The 21,537-nt window shown below is 44.5% G+C and overlaps 1 protein-coding gene across 1 annotated transcript in view; it reads left to right on the top strand.

Annotated features, from left to right (window-relative positions):
* The first annotated feature begins 331 nt into the window (after window positions 1-331).
* Window positions 332-21,537, top strand: part of STARD13 (StAR related lipid transfer domain containing 13) — a 225,193-nt gene continuing 203,987 nt past the window's right edge. Inside the window, exon 1 of the mRNA XM_069969910.1 lies at window positions 332-699. Coding sequence (XP_069826011.1) covers window positions 643-699 — 57 coding nt within the window. The 5' untranslated portion in view covers window positions 332-642. The remainder of the gene's footprint in view (window positions 700-21,537) is intronic.

Here is a 21,537-nt window from a genome sequence, read left to right as displayed (position 1 = left end):
TTAACATCTATAAATGTGAGAAATGACTTTTTCCCGTCTGGAAGGAATCCACACAACGCACATTGTGAAGACTTTGACACGTTGTTAGGGTCGGACCCCAATATCACAAGTCCATTGTCTACAAGAGAAATCAACACCACTGTTCCAGAGATTGGCAGCTGGATAACAGGGGGGAACAGTCCAACGACAACCCAGCTTGGCATGTGGACAACCATCGAAGACAGCTCTACAGCCAAAGTAGATGACTGGTCACCACTGTTCACAGAGACTGGTCTTTACCAAGGCAACATATCCTCCACTGCCGACATTGAAGATGGATGTCCCCAAATATCTCCGGCCTTATTACATCAAGAAACCTCTTACAGCAAGTCTCACAATGTTCGAGTTATTAAGCACAAGCCGAGTGCTATCACATTCGCCGATTTACCTATTGACAGTCCCAGTCCCAGCTATGATAATGATGCCCAAGAGGATAAAGAAAGTGATGACGACACCGAGGAAGATGAAGAGAGTGATGATGTTTTTACAGATCTGCCACGTTATAAATATACTTTTACTTCCATAAAAAGGAGGAGCTCCCATCCAAGAAGTCCGACTCAAAGAACATTCACTGACTCTAAGGAAATTGCCCAAGAAGTCAACATGAAATATCGGAACAGTGGCAATGATCTGGGTGAAGAAGAAAGAAAGGCGTCCATGGTAGGAATTTTATTTTTACCCCAAAACAACTCTCACCTCACTTTCCCCTATATATTGAAACAAATTTATCGTCTATTAGACTTTTTACTATGACAGGTATATATTATGTAAGGATTCATGCAAGTTTCAACACAATTTACATTCAGGTGCTGTCAGATCTTATTTTATAGATGTTTGACTAGTGGTATAGAACAGAACCAGATGGGAGATTGCAGTATGTATAATAAGGGGCAATGAGAGTTCATAAGTAGAGATGTGTCTGGTAACATACTTCTAAGAGGAGTAGCTAGTAAAATTACATTTACAAGTGATAGGTAACACAGTCAAGGTTTTTATATGTCTGATATTTTGATATGGTCTGAAGGTTCCTCCTGATATATGACACATGTGTATAAATGCATCTCCTATGCCCTGGGGTCATATCTTTTGATTAATATATGAAAATGACAGCATTTCTTGAATCATTTTATAAAAAGTTCCTGGGTTGTCCAGGAAATAAAAAAAAAAACGAAACTGCCCAGACATGGTAAATTGAAAATAACCACATGCTCCTCTCACCGATCTTCATGTTGCTTTCATTACGACATCTCCCAAGGTCCCCACCAATATCTACTTCTTAGGACTTGTGACCCCTGTCTGGATCATGTGATCACCTAGATATGCTTTTTTTCTGTGTGATTTTATTACACCAACCTTTATGCCATTTCATTTGTTATGATATAAAGTTTCCTAATTATATCTGGTGTGAACTTATAGTTTTAATATAGTTTTAGGGTAGCATCACATGTACCTGATCGCAGCAGATGTCCGCACTCCTGCTTGCTTCTCAGGTTTCTGTATTAACCGGGCAGCGCTGGGTTAAATGGGTAGGGGCTTTACATACTCGCAGCAGATTTTTCACAGAAAATGACAGTACCGGGAATCTCAGCGGATTTCGCCGTGGAACTTGCAGCGTGAAGTCTGCTGCAATCTGGTACATGTGAAGCTACCCTTAAAGCAGAGTGAATTTTGTATGAAACGGCTTAATCATGATCAACAAACTTCTGACATGTTATAACCATATGTCAGAGGTTTGTATCAGTTGGGGTCTGGGTGCCAAGACCCCCACAGATCACTAGAACGAAGGGGCAGAAGCGCATAGCAGAGAACGCTCTGCTGCTTCATCTCCGCTCTCCCTGCCAAAGTAGCAGGAGACAGAATTATAATGGAAGCCTATAGAATTTCAGGCAATCAGGTCTACCGGAAGTTCCATAAACTCCATTATAATCCTGTCTACTGCTACTTTAGCAGAGAGAGCGAAGATGAAGGGGCAGAGCATGCTCTGCTAAGTGCTTCTGCCCCTTGGTTCTAGTGATTGGCGGGGGTCTCAGCACCTGGACCTCACCAATACAAATCTCTGACATATGGTTATAACGTTAGAAGTTTATTGGAATGACAGGCACACTTTAATGCCCCAGTATTTTAAAATTTTTATTTTTTCCATGGTTGCCTCCAAAGTGCTGTAATTTTCAATGCTCAAGTACTCGATTTGAGTAGCGAACCCCATTGAAATCAATGGGAGACTCAAGCATTCAACCAAGTGCTTCCTACTTGTCAGGTTACTTTTAGGAGGCGGGAGATATAACAATCCTTCGGCCATTTATTATTGAAGGTGTACGGCCACCTTTATTCGAGCACTATGAGGTGGCCATACACCATGCTGGCATGCTTGCTCGACACTAGTGATGGTATAACATGAAAATTGTACTGATCCCCAGCATGTTTCCCCTTTCTGCTTACGGACATGCAAGAAATATCCATTAGCCAATCACTAGCCACAGCAGTCAATGACGGTCACCACTTGTGTGTGAGGATAGAGACAGAAGCACTGATGGTAGGGACCGGCCCAGGTGGGGAGGTCAGCAGCAAGTGAGTACAGATTATTTTATGTCCTGCCACCCTCAGCTTGCTCATACTTTTCCTGTAATTCATAGTTTATTACAGAGAAGTACTTAAGAAATAGCCCAAAGTCTTTCAGTAAAAGCTCAGAGAACCTGTCTCTGTCATGGCAATTATATTCATTCATTCCCACAGGGGGGAAACGCTATAGGTCAGGAAAGTGCTTCTATACTGGGATGATGTTCACATTGTCAGAAAACGTGAACTATATCAAGTGGAGCTGATAAAATATGAGAAACGCCAGAGAACGGCAAGTTCAGCAGATTCACCAGGGGAATTCCCTTAGGGTACAGAAGATGGAAACTGGAATGGAAGGGCTCACATTCTCATCTGCTCCAGACTCACAAACACGTCACAAGTAATAATGAGAACAGGAATAATTCTTCTGCCTGTATACTTTAATAAGGACTGTGTATGTCCACACGCTGTGAAATAACGGACGCCATTTTAATTTAAAATAATGGCCGTTTTTCAGTCTTCAATGATTTCCATTGACGTCTATGTAAACAACAGCCGTTGCTTCACACAATGCATTGAATAATGGCCGCTGTTTGCAGCTGCCATTAAAATAAGGTTCGTCTCATTAATTAGCTTCCATTATTGAGTGAACAGCGGCCATTATTTTACGTTGTTCACACGTAGATTTTTTCCCCCCGTCTTTTCAGTTAAATTCAATGGACCTTTTAAAATTAGCCCCATCCAAAAGGGCCATCATCAACCTGAACTAGAATAATGTACCAACGGTCATCATTGTAATGACGGCCACCAAAGTATGTTAAACGATGACCGTTATTTGATTCCTAAAATAACGGCCATTTAATATCACTGTGTGAACATAGCCTAATGCGGATTTCCTATTCATGGGTATGTCTCTGTACATCACTGATTTTCAGTCCCCTGAAAATTAATTGCTGATTAATTTAATGATGTAACGTTATAGGGTTCAGCTCCCAACTATGCTGCACATCACAGGAACTATTGAAGTCTATGAGAATTATATATTATAAGCACATGTATGGTAAGCTCCCTCTAGTGGTGGCTGTAGGAAATATAATTGACAAATGTAAAAGATAAATGAGCATGCGTTATTTTCTACTAGAATATCTACATGTCTGTTAGCAGCTCAACTACTGTCTACATGCAGTATGTACAGGGTCATCGTAGGGTTTTGTGTGGTCACTATTTGGCTCACTAGCATCCTGTTACATAGGTTATATGAGCATATGATAGATCTATCCCTGTGATTTTCCACTATAAGGCTATGTTCACGCTACGCATGAGACCGGCCATTCCGTGACCTGGCCGGGTCACAGAACGGCCGGTCTCTACCCGAATCATCACGGACGGTACTTAAGTACCGGCCGGATGATCTTTCCGGCCACAGGGTTCTGTTGCGGGCGCATCAGCGCACCCACGCCAGAACCTTCCACAGCACACAATGAAGCAAGCGACTGGATCCGCTTACTTCATTGTGTGAACTGACAGGGTTTCCTACGGCCGCAATTCATTGAATTGCGGCCGCAGAAAACTGACATGTCAGTTATTTGCGGCGCCGCATGGGATCCCGGCCGGAGCATATACAATGTGCATACGCTCCGGGATCCCATAGAAATGTAGGCAATGTTCCACATTGCCGTACTTTTACGTAGTGTGAACATAGCCTAAACCTGTAATATTAGCTGTAGGTTCCCTTCATTTATAAAAGTGCATATTATAGTATGTTGGGATTTAATAGAGTAAAGTTCAGAAGTATTTGTACAGCTTTTCTTGAGCCTTTGTTCTGTCTCTAGCAGAGCACAATGACCTGTCTTTATGCATGCATAAAGTAGGGAATATTTGGTTAAAGTCATAGTCATGCCCATAGACATCACCACAGCTTATTCAGAACAGGGCTCACGATCAGCCTATATACAGTATCCCATATCTGTAAACTAAACCCAAGCCAAGCATAGTGAAAGGTAAGAGACCTATCTGGAGGTGCCATTCACGTAACAAATAATTAAAGGGATTGTCCAGAAAAAAAAACTACTCATAGCCGATACTGCCATGGCCCGGGTTGCTGGTACTAATGTTGGACCTGCAAGTGGGTTTGGTGTTTTGGAAGCTACTTGTCACGGTGGCCAGGAGTGGTAACACCCACCCCCGGACACACGCCAACCAGACCTTGGTTAGGACTAAGGTGAGGTGCAGAGAGTAAGTGCAGGTGTGATGGTAGAGATGACACACGGTAGAGAGTCCCACTTTAAAGAGAACCTATCATCTAAATTTCACTGTCCCTAATATTAAAGTATATCTTTCCCTAAGTCTATCTATGAAGATACAGACTGCCTTTGCAGTCTGTATCTTATGCCTTACCTACTCTTTCATTTCTGTGTAAGCAAGGCCGAGGGCCGCCATCTTGATGACGTCATTTGCGTTCTACCGTTGGAACGCAAGTTGCGTCATCAAGATGGCGGCGCCCAGCCTTGCTTGCACAGAAACAGAGGATTAGGTAAAGTAGAAGATACAGACTGTAAAGGCAGTCTGTATCTTCATGAAGTCTATTTATGAAGATACAGACTGTCTTTACAATCTGTATCTTCTACTTTACCTAATCCTCTGTTCTGTGCAGCAAGGCCAGCGCCGCCATCTTGATGACAAGCACACAAACAGGGGTAATGCACAGCCAAATCAAGGGTGCTGATTATGTAGCATACAAAACAACAGTACTATCACATAAGAAAAGGGGCAGATGTATGCTATAACACACTATAAGCACACCACTTTCAGTCAAATAGAATATAATCTTTATTACCAGTATCAGCACAAAACAAAACCACCCTACACAAACCCTACATTAAAAACATTTAAAAACACATACAATACTGTGGGGATCCACTCAAAATAAATGGGATCCCTAAGACACCACCCAGCTCAATAAAGTTAAAGCCACGCTCTACCAGTAGATGATTGCTGTCAAATACAGCCAAACCAAAATATAAATAACAAAGTGCAAAGTGCAACAGTGCAAAGATGTCAAATGTAATACAGATATGCATATAAGACTAAAGTGTACACAGGGAAACAAGTCACCAGGTAGAGCGTGGTTTTGCTGAGTGGGTCCAAGAAACACCCTACGCGTTACGTCCCGTGACCCCTGACGAAGTTCCGGTCACGGGACGTAACGCGTAGGGTGTTTCTTGGACCCACTCAGCAAAACCACGCTCTACCTGGTGACTTGTTTCCCTGTGTACACTTAAGTCTTATATGCATATCTGTATTACATTTGACATCTTTGCACTGTTGCACTTTGCACTTTGTTATTTATATTTTGGTTTGGCTGTATTTGACAGCAATCATCTACTGGTAGAGCGTGGCTTTAACTTTATTGAGCTGGGTGGTGTCTTAGGGATCCCATTTATTTTGAGTGGATCCCCACAGTATTGTATGTGTTTTTAAATGTTTTTAATGTAGGGTTTGTGTAGGGTGGTTTTGTTTTGTGTTGATACTGGTAATAAAGATTATATTATTCTATTTGACTAAAAGTGGTGTGCTTATAGTGTGTTATAGCATACATCTGCCCCTTTTCTTATGTGATAGCCATCTTGATGACGTAAGTTGCGTTCCAGCGGTACTCTGCACCGGCACAGAGTAGTAGGTAAGGCATAAGATACAGACTGCAAAGGCAGTCTGTATCTTCATAAATAGACTTCATGAAGATACAGACTGCCTTTACAGTCTTATACTTTACCTAATCCGCTTGTTTGGTGTAACTAGGCCAGGGGGGGGGGCGCCATCTTGAAGAAGTAACTTGCGTTCCAGCGGTGGAACGCAAGTGACGTCATCAAGATGGCAGGCCCCCCCCCGGCCTTGCTGCCGCTCTGCATGACAGGAGTATCCTGTCTCGCGCCGGCTCTTTTCAAAAGAGCCGGCGCGAGGCAGGAAAGTAAAACGGGAATATTTAAGAAAAGCAGCTGTAAAATTAATTAATTATATTTACAAATATTGTTAAAATCAGGATTTACATCTAATTAGGGAATAAAAAAAATAAATAATTTTCGCCCGTGATTGGTTCTCTTTAACCCTTTGATGACCAGGCCCAAAATTACCCAGTGGACCGAGCAAATTTTGATCTTACTGTTTCCGTTTTTCCCTCCTCCCCTTCTAAGAGCTCTAGCAGTTTCAGTTTTTTTATCTACAGGGCCATGTAAGGGCTTATTTGTTACAGGAATAGTTGTACTGTGTAATGGCGTCTTTCATTTTACCATAACATGTATGATGGAATTCCAAATATATTATTTATGAAGATATAAATTGATGAAATCGCAAAAAAGAATGCAATATGGTAACGTTTGGGGGGTTCCTGTGTCTACGTAATGCACTATATGGTAACAGCGACATGATACTATTATTCTATAGGTCAGTCCGAACACAACCATATGCAGGTTACACAGATTCTCTAATGTTATATATTTTTTTAAATGAAATCCTTTTTTTTGGCAATTAATTATAAATAAAATGGGCCTATTGTGACGCTTATAACGGTTTTATTTTTTCACCTACGGGGCTGTATGGGGTGTCATTTTTTCCGCCATGATCTCTAGTTTTTATTAATACCATATTTGTGAAGATCGGACGTTTTGATCACTTTTTATAAATTTTTTTTTTATATATAATGTAACAAAATCGGTAATCCGCGCACTTTTTTCCCTCTTTTTATGTACGCCGTTTACCGTTCGCAATGACGCTTGTTATATTTTAATAGATCGGACAATTACGCACGCTACGGTATATTATATATTTATTTGTTTATTTATTTTTATATGTTTTATTTATATAATGGGAAAGGGGGGTGATTTCAACTTTTATTGGGGGAGGGGTTTTGGGGTAGTGTATTGGTGTTTTTAACTTTTTTTTTTTACACATTTGAAGTCCCTTTGGGGGACTTTTACATACATTAGTTTGATTTCTACACTGATGAATGCTATGCCATAGGCATAGCATTGATCAGTGTTATCGGCGATCTGCTCATTGAGCCTGCCTGTGCAGGCTTAGTGCAGCAGATCGCCAATCGGACCGCACGGAGGCAGGTGAGAGACCTCCGGCAGTCCGTTTTACCAATCGGGACCCCCGCAGTCACACTGCGGGGGTCCCGATCGGTAAGTGACAGGAGTTAATGACACGCGGCAGCGCGATCGCTGCAGCGTGTCATTACCGGTGAGATCCCGGCTGCTGGTTGCAGCCGGCCCCCACCTGCTATGAAGCGCGCTCCGCTCCGGAGCACGCTTCATAGCCGGAGAAACACCCAGGGCGTACAGTTACGCCCTAGGTCGTCTGGGGACAGACTTCCATGGCGTAACTATACGCCCTGGGTCGTCTAGGGGTTAAGCAACTTGTAAACTTTACTTGAAAAAGGTATCTTGGTGCAAACAGTTACAAACAGTGCTCAGGTACTTAGTGCAAAAAAATTCACTACAGTAGTCCAACAGGTAGATAGATAAGTTGATAGAAGAAACTGTATCTTCAACAGAAGCGTTTGAAGAATCCTCATATTTACATATGGATGAGTCTCGTTATCTCACCTTCTGCCCCACAGTGTCGGGTTTCCATCCTACTGGGGTAGTATGAGTCCCAGGTCTCTGCTCTGGATGTAGCTTGCTTGTAGTTTCCTTCCTACAAAGCTGAGTGTCTGTCAGTAGAGAGCGGCCTAACTTACACTGTGCTCTACTGCAGGTCCAGTCTTCATCTTGTCCGATCCGTTTCTAAGGTGGTCGACTGTCTTATTCAGTTAGTCTGTCCCCCGGGTCTTTTCTAGCAAACCATAGTAATTGGGAAGCTAGTAGCAGGAACAACTATATACATGTCCTGACTGGCTTGTAGCCAGGCACTAACTAACTGACTTAAGGAAGTGGTTACTAGAGAGAAAAAGAAATGTATGTGTAGCTAGACCTACATGTAAGTGTTATTTGCAGCTGTGCTGTGTGAGAGTGACATCTAGTGGTTGAAGTAAGGAACAGCCGCCAACCTGTCCTAATGTGTGACACTAGAGAGAAACAGTTTTACCAAGGTGTAAGAAGAGAAAAGAAAACACATAGTGGGACACTACAATACTGACTATATACAGACTACCAGAAGTCCTTCCATCATTTGTGCATTGCATATGTCTTATTACACAGGAAGATGTGCGGTCGATGAAGGAAATTTATTTCTCACACTAAAATAGTTCAATCAGAAGAATGGACGAGCATTTACATCACCTCTTTATGGCTGCTAGTCACCCTATATAATAAGGCCATAAGTGTGATTGTGTCTCTTGGTACACATATAAGAAACTTTACTCTTTGTACTCTTCCAAGTGTTTTGAGAAGGTGTTCAGTAACTACTATAACCGGGAATTACGTGACCTCCTGTAAACTACTTATTGACTGTAGCAGTATGCAGTATATTAGTGTGCAATATAAACTATGTGAATCCATTGTAAGCCTGACTGTAGTGTAATCCTCTTTATTAGTCACACCATGCGGAGTAGAGAGTAGCATTTCAGCGGCAAGCAAATATTTAGATTACAGAAGACGTCCTTCCATAGATTCTCAGCAATGTCGGATATTAGTGATCCCTGAATAGGCAAATAGTGTAAGGGCTGCAGTGAAGTATGTAAGCACTGAATAAATATATATAGAGACGGAGCTGAAAGGCGTCATGATTCACTGGTCACTCACGGGATATGGGAAGTGGGACTGAATGAGTAGTACAGGGCAGGTGGTGAGAAAATGGAGCGATTCACAAGTGTGGAAGCTTCTACCTGCAACATTATTGTAATTATTGTGTTTAATATTGCACCACCCGACTCCTCATCATCTATTCTACGTCATCTGTCTAGGGATAGAAGGATTTGGCATGCTGAATTTCAACACTTCCCTGTTTTTTCCTGCTAGAGGGGTCTGAATGTGCAATACTACCCTCTCCCCATTGAAAACATATGTAAGTTGAGGTTTTTGTGCCGCCACTTAGTGATTTGCCATACTATGAATTGATTTGCCTCTGGAAGTAGTGCTCCTAATGGAGAAAAGCTCAGCATCCAAAGCCTTGACTTCTAAATAGGTGATTTGAAGTTTACCTGTCCTTTAAATTTTTTATTTTTTTGCAGCAATCAATAGTACAGGCGATTATAATAAACTTTGTAATTGTGTTTATTAGCAGAAAAATGCATTTTTATAATGAAAAGCAGTTTGAAGCTCTCCCCCTGTCTTCATTGTTCTCTATGGAGAGGGGAGGGGTGAAGGGAGATGAGGCACCAAAACAGGACAACAAAGAGTTAATTTACAGCTACATCACTGGGCTATCTCCTCAGCACTGATCTCTCTGACCTCTGAATAGAGGCTTTGACAAAGATCCTGCTGTGTAATCCTTTGTTTTCTGCTCTCTGCTGGCGACTAATCTCCCTCCTCCCCCTCCCCTCTCCATAGAACAGAAAGGAGCACATCTGATGCAAAAAGACATAATTTCCTGATAATGAGCAGTGAATGTGTGAGATGAAACAACCAGAGATGTAACTGTATATAATAATATGTATGACATATGGTTTAACTGACATTCTGTATTTGGCCACAAGATGTCGCTGTTTTGCAGCACACAGCCTGTGTTGTTAAGGCTGTGCTGTTGCCAAGGGAGACAAACCTGGCAGTTGGAAGATGTTACCTGAGAGAAGCAGGAGCAGATGAGGGAAGTCTGAGCAGCCATTTTGATGAGACAGCTGGCTATAGCTGATGCCGTCCATATGAAGTATCCTTCTTCCAGGACCCCATAACTGCTGTGGAAAGCAGCTATACTGGTCTGTGACTGGGGCCCGTCGAGAGATTTGCTGAGACAGTATAGGAGCTGTGTAAAATCCAGTTGTGGAGAGAGACGACTGCCATCTTTGTTGCAGGACTTTGGCAAAAGCGACCCCCTCATTAACCCCTTCATGTCAGCCATCTGTATATATACGTTCCTATTGCACATGCCCCGTGCAGTAGGAATGTAAATATACGTTCCTGACTTGAGGGGGCTTTGTGATGAGAACGGGATCGCTGCAGGGACAGCGATCCCGCTCTCATCTGTGTACAGCACCGGAGATAATGAGGATCAGCTGCGATTCCGCAGCTGACCCCCATTAACCCCTTAGTGACCGCCGAAACGGCGGTCACTAATGGGCCGGTGCCGATGCTATATTTGATCTCCCCCCACCGTGAATCCACGGTGGGGGGAGATGAAATAAGTAAAAATCAGACCCCAGATCAGCCCCTAGTGCCCCAGTCACTAACCCCCCCTCCTGCGGCGGCCATCGGATCCAAGATGGCCGCCGCGATCACTGTGAACAGACTAATGTCTGTTCACAGTGATCAAAAAAGAAAAATGAATGAAAGCCCCATGCTCTCCGCCACCGGAGGTAGCGGAGAGCATGGGGCAGTCATCGGGACCCCCCCTGTGTGGTCCCGGTACAAGCGATCAGCGGTATATACTATATACCGCTGATCGCTTGTGCCATGTGCCGCCGGCAATTTTTATCCCCTGTCACCATGAATGATTGGTGACAGGGGATAAAAAGTGATGTCCCCCCCCCCTGTCACCCCCGTCCCCCAGTCACCCCCCCCCCCCTTCCCCATATACTCACCTGCTCCTGGAGCTCCTTCCTCTTCCGTGTCCTGGCTGGTTATGAAGTGCGCATGCGCTCCACAACCAGCCAAGCTCTGAAAATTTTAAGTGACAGAGACCAATTTGGTCTCTGTCACTGAACTATGATTACTGTGATAGAAAATATCACAGTAATCATAGTAATACAGTAAAAATGAATGTATAAAGTACAAAAAGTGACAAACATACAAAAAAATAAAACACACACTTTTTATTATAGTAATAATTGCAGTTTACTCCCAAATTACCCCTAACCCCCCCCCAGATTACCCGTAACCACCGCAGGTTGCCTGTAACCACCGCACGTTGCCCGTAACCACCGCACGTTGCCCGTAACCACCCCAGGTTGTCCGTAATCACGTCAGATTGCAGGTAACCCCCCAGATTACCCGTAACCACCGCACGTTGCCCATAACCACCGCACGTTGCCCATAACCACCGCAAGTTGCCCGTAACCACCGCACGTTGCCAGTGACCCCCTCCAGATTGTCCGTAATCACCCCAGATTGCCTGTAACCACCCCAAATTACATGTAACCACCCCAGATTAGCTATAAGCACTTCACTCTATCCGTAACAATTCTAGATTGTCTGTAACCCCTCCAGGTTGCCCGTAACCACCGCAGGTTGGGCATAACCACCCCAGATTGCCCGTAATCATGCCAGATTACATGTAACCCCCCAGATTGCACGCAACCACCCCAGGTTGCCTCTGACCACCGCACATCGCCTCCGACCACCGCATGTCGCCTCTGACCACCGCACGTCGCCTATGACCACCGCACGTCGCCTATGACCACCGCACGTCGCCTATGACCACCGCACGTCGCCTATGACCACCGCACGTCGCCTCTGACCACCGCACGTCGCCTATGACCACCGCACCTTGCATCTGACCACCGCACCTTGCCTCTGAACACTGCACCTTGCCTCTAACCACCCCAAATTGCCAGTGACCCCCTCCAGATTGCCCGTAACCACGCCAGATTACAGGTACCCACTTCAGATTACCTATTAGCACTTCAGTTTATCCGTAACCACAGCAGGTTGCCTGTAACCACCCCAGATTGTCCGTAACCACCCCAGATTGTCCGTAACCACCCCAGATTGTCCGTAACCACCCCACGTTGCCCGTAACCACCCCACGTTGCCCGTAACCACAGCAGGTTGCCTGTAACCACCCTAGATTGTCTGTAACCACAGCAGGTTGCCCGTAACCACCCCAGATTGCCCGTAACCACCCCACGTTGCCCGTAACCACAGCAGGTTGCCTGTAACCACCCTAGATTGTCTGTAACCACAGCAGGTTGCCCGTAACCACCCCAGGTTGCCCGTAACCACCCCAGATTGCCCGTAACCACCCCAGATTGCCCGTAACCACCCCAGATTGTCCGCAACCACCCCAGATTGTCCGTAACCACAGCAGGTTGCCTGTAACCATACCAGATTGTCTGTAACCACAGCAGGTTGTCCGTATTCACCCCACGTTGCCCATAACCACCCCAGGTTGCCTCTAACCACCCCAGGTTGCCTCTAACCACACCAGGTTGCCTGTAACCACAGCAGGTTGCCTGTAACCACCCCAGGTTGCCGTAACCACAGCAGGTTGCCTGTGACCACCCCATGTTGACCGTATCCACCCCAGATTATCCGTAACCACCCCAGATTACCCGTAACCACCCCAGACTGCCCGTAACCACCTCAGACTGCCCGTAACCACCTCTAGATTACCCGGAACCACCCCAGACTGTCCGTAACCACCCCACATTACCTGTAATCTAATTTTTTTTATTGTATTTTAGTAACTGCGCTATTCTAATAACTGTTACTAGCTGCGATTTTGCTCCAGCAAATTGGCGCTCCTTCCCTTCTGAGCCCTGCTGTGTGCCCATACAGTGGTTTATGCCCACATATGGGGTACCGTTGTACTCAGGAGAACCTGCGTTACAGATTTTGGGGTACATTTTTTCTCCTGTTCCTTGTGAAATTTAGAAATTTCAAACTAAACCAACATATTATTGGAAAAATTCAAGTTTTTCATTTTTACTGGCCAATTTTGAATACTTTCCTCTAATACCTGTGGGGCCAAAATGCTCATCCTACCCCAAGATGAATTCTTTGAGGGGTGTACTTTCCGAAATGGGGTGACTTTTGGGGGGATTCTATTCTGTAGACATTACAGGGGCGCTGCAAATGCACCTGGTGCTCAGAAACTTCTTCAGAAAAATCTGCAGAGAAAATGCTAATTGGCGCTCCTTCCCTTCTGAGCCCGGCTGTGTGCCCATACAGTGGTTTATGCCCACATATGGGGTACCGTTCTACTCAGGAGACCCTGCGTTACAGATTTTGGGGTGAATTTTCTCTCCTGTTCCTCGTGAAATTGAGAAATTTCAAACTAAAGGAACATATTATTGGAAACATTCGAGTTTTTCATTTTTACTGTCTACTTTTGAATACTTTCCTCTAATACCTGTGGGGTCAAAATGCTCACCACACACCAAGATGAATTCTTTGAGGGGTGCACTTTCCAAAATGGGGTGACTTATGCCGAGATTTTACTCCGCTGTCACTACAGGGGCACTGCAAACCCACCTGGCGCTCAGAAACTTCTTCAGCAAAATCTGCATTGAAAAAGCTAATTGGCGCTCCTTCCCTTCTGAGCCCCGCTGTGTGCCCATGCAGTGGTTTATGCTCACATATGAGGTACCGTTGTACTCATGAGAACCTGCGTTACAAATTTTGGGGTACTTTTTTTCTCTTGTTCCTCGTGAAATTGAAAAATTTCAAACTAAAGGAACATATTTTTGGAAAAAATTTGAGTTTTTCATTTTTACTGTCTAATTTTGAATACTTTCCTCTAACACCTGTGGGGTCAAATTGCTCATCCTACCCCAAGATGAATTCTTTGAGGGGTGTACTTTCCAAAATGGGGTGACTTATGGGTTTTTTTCTCTCTGCTGACACTACAGGGGCACTGCAAATGCACCTGGCGCTCGGAAACTTCTTCAGCAAAATCTGCAGTGGAAAAGCTAATTGGCGCTCCTTCCCTTCTGAGCCCCGCTGTGTGCCCATACAGTGGTTTACGCCCACATATGGGGTACCGTAGTACTCAAGAGAACATGTGTTACAAATTTTGGGGTGCTTTTTCTCTCATGTTCCTTTTGAAAATGAGAAACTTTAATCTAAATGTATATATTATTGGAAAATTTTAATTTTTCATTTTTTTACGGCCTGATGGTTAATACTTTCCTCCAGCCCCTGTAGGGTTAAAATGCTCATTATACCCCTAGATTAATTCTTTAAGGCGTCTAGTTTCCAAAATGGGGTCACTTATGGGGGTTTCCAGTATACAAACCTCCTAAATCAACTTAAAATAAGAACTGGTGCCTAAAAAAATCAGTTTTGGAAACTTTCACGAAAATGTGGTAATTTGCTGATACATTTCTAACCCCCGTAACACCCTAAAAAAGTAAAATATGTTTATGAAATGAAGCCAGAATAAAGAGGACATATTGGTAATGTGACTTAGTAACTAATTTATGTAATACAACTTTCTTTTTTTAGAAGCAGAGAATTTCAAAGTTCATAAAATGCTAATTTTTTCAATTTTTCATGATATTTTGATGTTTTTCACAAAAAACACACAAAGTAGTGACCAAATTTTGCCACTAATATAAAGTGCCATATGTGACGAAAAAACAATCTCAGAATCGCTAGCATACGTCAAAGCATCACTGAGCTATAAGCGCATAAAGTGAGACAGGTCAGATTTTGAAAAATGAGCCTGGTCTTTTAGGTGCAAATAGGCTTGGTCTTGAAGGGGTTAAGTAACTGCAAACAGCCATCTATCTAAAAGAGACTCGGGTCAGTAGAGTGCATGCTAAACATTCTGGGACAGATATTGGGCCTGTAGATAGTTTAGTCAGGGCTATTGTCTGTGACAGGCCACATTATATTGTGAAAGAGACATCCCAGCATACTTGGCCATTTGTATTTTTATATTGTTATTTGTGGTTTAATAACACTGTAAATAGTTAATAAGACTGTGAGCTGCTTTGCTACACCGCAAATGCCCATGAGACACACCCATATAAGTTTGCCCGTGAATATTTAGGGGTTTAATAGGTATATGACAGCCGGCCTATCCGAACCCGCTGGTAGGTAAATTTAGTATGTTTGTATTTATACAACATATTTCCGGGGGCATGTTGTGTAGCACAGGGGTCTCTGCTTAGGCTTGTTGTATATAATTTTGGGATATTTGAGGTACAGTTTTGTTTAACGTGGTGTTGGAGTCATTTCCTAATTCGTAACTTTGCTGTATCCTGGGGAGCCCACCCCGGTACACGGCTTACAACTAATGGAAAAGAGAAGAGGAGGGGGGACCTGGGAAAAGTCTTTTTGAATGCAAATAATGGCATATTTGCCTAATAAACCCAATTACAAAGTTTTTTTTTTTAAATCGCCTGTACTATTGATTTCTGAAAAAAAAACAAAAAACACTACAGTGACACTTTAATAATAGATAAAATTGGATGCATGTAGTAGAACCCCATAGAAGGCTATACTATATTACGATTCTGTACAGCTCAGAGGTGTTACAGAGCTGTGGAATAGACAGTGAATGGGACATAATCCTTAATTGCAAACCCTCCCTGATGGTCCATGATCCTTCTGTATCTTACAGCAGTGCAGGCAAGAGATCAGTGTTGGGGAAAAAGTGACACGTCAGGTTTGTTAGCTGCTTACATATCACTTCCTGGCAGTAGACCGAGAATCTGCTACAAGAAAGCAATGTTTACGATCCTTTATTTATTTATGTGGGTACTCTGACTGTCACTGAACGCCGTGAACCAGTCTAAAAAGTGCAGGGCAGTATCCTGATACACAAGAGGAACTAGCCTTGATAGAACAAAGCTACTATGGAAGGTCTACGTATCCTATCTCTCAGTGCAGGTAACTGGGACACCCCCGGAAACTTAGCTTCACCCAGATAACCACGGCCAGGCCTTGTATCACCCTATTAGGACAGTTCACTTGACAATGTAGGGCACAAGGGGGTCAGAAGTCTATACACAGGTACAAGTAAACTTCTCACTCTACAAATATTCTCTAAAGTTCCGGCAGAGTACATTGCTACATTGGGTTGGGACTCCCTCGACAAACCCTTCTCCTCTACTCTAAACTTTCCAAGCACCGCTACAACTACCTCTTTCTGCTCTACGTTTTCAAGCACATGCTCAAGCACAAACGAGGTAAGCTCTAAAGTCTATGTGAAGAGGTCATCTATTCTACCAAAGTGTGTCGTAGCGTCACAGCCTGACACCTTTGCTGAGCTGACACAACCACCTGTATAAACATCATCTGATGGATCACAACACATGTAGAGGCCAATAACAGGTGCATACGCCCATAGCCACATACCTTTCCACTATGGCTTCCATTGAAATATTTGGACGGTAAGGTCATTAGGTTATTACAGTAAATTAGGTATTCAGCAGGTGAAATGAACCTTATTTCCATCATTTTCTGCAAGTTGCAAATATGTTTTGGTTCCATATACAGATTATAGGGCATAGGGTTTTCTATGCTCTTCAGAGCTGATCCGATTTTCATGCTATTCATGCACGAAAATGAAAATCACGACAAATTCATCCGTCTATGAAGTGTACGTCTTAGCAATGACATAATACATTTCTTAGAAAGCATCATTTATCTGAGCTGTCAGGGTGTTATCTCCTTTGACAAGTGCAGACTAGAACAGAGATAGAAAACAAAAAAATAAATCATGTTGCAACTAATCTTCCAGTGTATCCAGCATCTACACCTTGGCTAGGCCTAGTATATATCTATCTATAGATTATGGGACCTTGGAATTTGTAACCTGAAACATGCTTTATAAATCTGCAGGGATGACTTCCACCAGGGTTGTCTCCATCATGACTGACAGCTGCATTCATGGAGGCAAGCCGCTGAGATTGTAAAACCATAGGAATTGATGAAGAGGCTAACTGGGGCCTCCAGCAAGACATGTATATAACTTCACAGGCAGAGCTAGCTGTGATGTCATGTCTGCAGCCGGTACAGAATATAATTTATTTCTTCTAATGTAAATTTATGAGGGAATAGTCCAGCAGCTGCAAGGAAAGCATTGGTAACTTAAAGGGGTACTCGAGCGGGGGGGGGGGGGGGGGGGCACTTTTTCATCGCGGCGCTCCGGTGCCCGGTTCCCGTCCGCTTCCTGGTGTCTGACGCGGGCCCGAGATGTGACGTCTCAGGTCCGCTCAGCCATTCTGTGAAGAAGGCGGGATCCGTTTCAAGTCTGCTCAGATCCCGACTCCCGACGTTTCCCCCAGCCACCTCCTCCCCAGTCCCAGCAAAAAAGTGCCCCCCTGCTGGAGTACCTCTTTAAGGGAGAATTCCAGCAAAAATGAAAAACCCAGTTCTTATCCATCCTTGTGTCCATCTTGGAAGTGGAGACAGGATCGTTCACCTAGGAGAACTTTAGGGGAGCGTTGGAAACTATCAGCAGATTAGACAAATTTAACCTGCTAATGATAGCCCCTTATTGCGCAAAGGGCGCTGAGGATGAAGGTTTGTCTCCAGGGGCGTAGCTTATGTCCCTTGGGCCTTGGTGCAAGAGTTTAACTTGGGACCCCCCTTCCTCGTCCAAGCGATGCGATAGATAGATAGATAGATATCCAGCAATATAGGCAGCACTCCGTGCAATGGAATAAAGTGCCTGCAGACAGGTCCCGGACTTCAGAACCAAAAATGGCCAATATAGAAAATACTCTGCAGCACTCCGGTGTGATCCAAAAAAGTAGTGTGAGTTTATTACATCAAGTGTCGATTCACAGCAAACAAAAAAATACACGACGTTTCGGCGTACCATACGCCATTTGAAAATGGCGTATGGTACGCCGAAACGTCGTGTATTTTTTTGTTTGCTGTGAATCGACACTTGATGTAATAAACTCACGCTACTTTTTTGAATCACACCGGAGTGCTGCGGAGTATTTTCTATATTAGATAGATAGATAGATAAAAGATTATTTAGGAGTATATAGGAAATATTATCACCATACATATTATCATCAAACTATTACTGACCAAATCCTGTATACTGAGACCAATATTGCCAATAATACCAGTATACAAAGGGGAAATATTACCGCCGCACCACAAACACTACCATCAACACCATATTATTACTGAACAAATACAGTTTACCAAATCCAATAAAACACAGTGCCAGATTACATGTATCAAATATTACCACCACATGCTAACACCACCACATACTGACTAACACCACCGCTGCTACTGAATAATCCACTGTACACAGATCACTATCACCTCATCCAGTCATATAGAGGCAGACCCAGCTCTACACAGGTTCTGTACACCATATACATTACAGAGCAGTTATATCCAGTGACTTACAGGGGACGTCTTCTCTGATCAGAGTTCTTCCCTTTTCATTTTCTTCTTCTGCCCTGCGCTATTATGAGAACTTTTCCGAGCCACGAATCCACAGAATCTGCCAGACAAATATATTAGGGTCCTTACTCTGGTACCATCCTCATCTCTCTTCAGGCTATGTTCACACTACGTATATGTCCGGCCGCATATTTTTCGCGGCTGGACATATACGTGTAAAACTCCGGCCGGAATTTACGCAAGTTGCGGCCGGCTACATACCGAACTTACGCCCGTAAGCTATGTACGCTTCCCGAGCGGCGTACGTAGCGATCTGACAGCGGTCTTTTACTTGGATATCTTCGCCTAGCCCCGGACACCCCACAGAACCTTTTGGATCGGCACAAAAAGGTGTAAAAATGAAGAAATCACCACTACGTACGGGACCGCATGTAACGCTACGGGCGTAAGTTACAGCATTTCCGTCCCGAAACAATGGTCTGGTTCATTTTTTACGGCGCTGCATACGTTCCTGGCGTAAGTTCGTACGTAGTGTGAACTGTGCGGCCGTAGATCGTATACTTTCCATTGTATGCAAACTACGTAAATCTCCAGCCGCTTATTCACGGAGCGTGCTACGGCTGGAAAGTTACATGGTGTGAACATAGCCTCAAACTGCACATCTGTATTGGCCCCTTTACACCCTTGTTTAGTGGGTAGCCATGACACTATATGATCCCCTTATAGTATATGCCACCCCTGTGTAGATGGCCCCTTGCTCAGTCTTCCATATAGATTGCCCCAAGTGCATCTCCTTGACAGCCCCTCTCTGTGTAGTCCCCCTATAGTAGATGGCCCCCCATGTAGTCCCCATTATAAATGTTCCTCTTTTTGTATCCCCTATAGTATACAGCCCCCCTCTCTCTAGTCCCCCTTATAGATGGCTCCCTCTGTGTAGTCCCCCTTACAGATGCTCTGTGTTGTCACCCTTTTAGATGTCCCCGTGTTGTCCCCCTTATAGATGCCCCTATGTTGCCACCTCTTATAGATACCCCCTTATGTTGCCCCTCCTTCCCTTATTGATGCACCCCTGTGTTGTCCCCCTTATAGATGGCCCCCCTGTGTTGTCCCCTTATAGATGCCCCCCTTATGTTGCCTTCCCTTATAGATGGCCAACTTATATTGCCCCCACTCCCTTTATAGATGGCCCCCCACGTTGTCCCCTTATACATGCCCCCCTTATGTTGCCCCCATATAGATACCCTCCCCCTTATGGATGGCCCCTCTGTGTTGTCCCCCTTATAGATAGCTCCTCTGTGTTGCCCCATATAGATGCCACCCCTTATAGATGGCCCCTCTGTGTTGTCCCCCTTATGTTGTGCCCCATATAGATGCACCCCCTTATACTGTAGATGGCCCATCTGTGTTGTCCCATCTTATATTGCCCCCCCTTGTAGATGCCCCCTCCCTCGTGTTGTCCCCCACATGTTGCCCCTGTATTTTCCCCCTCTGTGTTTCCCTCTCCTTGTTGTCCCCATATCCACCCCCCCTTTTATGTTGCTCCCCCTCGCCTTGTAGATGGCCCCCGTGTTGTCCTTTTATATATGCCCTTTTCTTGTCCCCCACAAAGCCAATAAAAACAAAAAAACAAAGAAAGAAAAAAAATAACACACAACTCACCTAACACCTTGCTCCACCGTCGCAGCTCCTATCTCATCTCTTCTTCTGTGGTTTTGGAGAGGCCCCCAGATGATCCTGGCTCCCTGGAGGTGTCCCCGGGATTCCCAGGCAGCACACGAACCACAACCGGAAGTAACAGCCCCGGCGAGCACAGCTCCCTGGTGTGTGTGCTGCCCGGGAATACCGGGGACACCCCTAGGGAGCCAGGATCAGCCGGGGCACGTCCAACACTGACTCCTGTGACTGCAAGCAGAACACTCAGCAGATCAATCAATGGCGCGGCGACAGTGGGCGTGCGGGTGCAGGGGATAGGTTGCAGGGGAGTGCAGTGGCAAGGAGGGAGGCCGCGGGCCCCCATCACTGGCAAGCCGGGTCACAGCAGCAACTGCTGCGACCGCCGTAGCTACGCCACTGTTTGTCTCTTACCTTCATCCTCAGCGCCATTCCTGTTCAGTTTTAATGTAATCCTGTTTCTGGTAGGGCTGTCTCTTCTAATGATTATCAGTGGAGTAGACCAGCTGGGGGTGGTCCGGATCGGTTCCCTGGAGTCAGGAAAGTGCGCCAAACAGATTAACCAGACACAGGATTACATTAAAACTGCAAGGAAGCGGTGCTGAGGAAGAAGATAAGACACATACCTTCCTCCTCTGTGCCCCATGCGCAATAGGGGGCTATCAGCAGGTTAGATTTCTCTAACCTGCTGTTAGTTCCCTTTAACTTTCCGAGCTCCACCAGTGTTCTTCTGTGTCATCTTTGGGTCGCGGCTGAAGGTCATCTGTGGTCATCTGTGTCATCTTCGGGTCGCGGCTGAAGGTCATCCTCAACACAATAAGGAGCTATCAGCAGCCCATAGTTTACCTTTAAGAATAGCCTGTTTGTTATGTTCTCCCCAATTTTTTTTCTGATCTCCCTGAGCTCAGTGATTGCTGTGTTTTGTTGGTCTACTATTCCCCATTAACCGGAATCCTGCTCCACACTGACAAGGGGCAAATACCCTGAAACAGCTGTCTGTGGATGGATGCCTGGTTTTGGGTTTTCCTTGTCATGTCGCAATACTTGCAATTGATTTAGACTTTGACGCTAAAGGGGCCACCCTGGTATTTCCTTATTTGTGTCCTAATACTTGCAACTGAGTGAGACTTAGGGA

The sequence above is a fragment of the Dendropsophus ebraccatus genome, chromosome 5 (assembly GCF_027789765.1).
Source record: "Dendropsophus ebraccatus isolate aDenEbr1 chromosome 5, aDenEbr1.pat, whole genome shotgun sequence".
Lineage (NCBI taxonomy): Eukaryota > Metazoa > Chordata > Amphibia > Anura > Hylidae > Dendropsophus > Dendropsophus ebraccatus.
The sequence above is the reverse complement of the archived record's forward strand: the minus strand, read 5'-3'. Positions and strand labels throughout refer to the sequence as shown.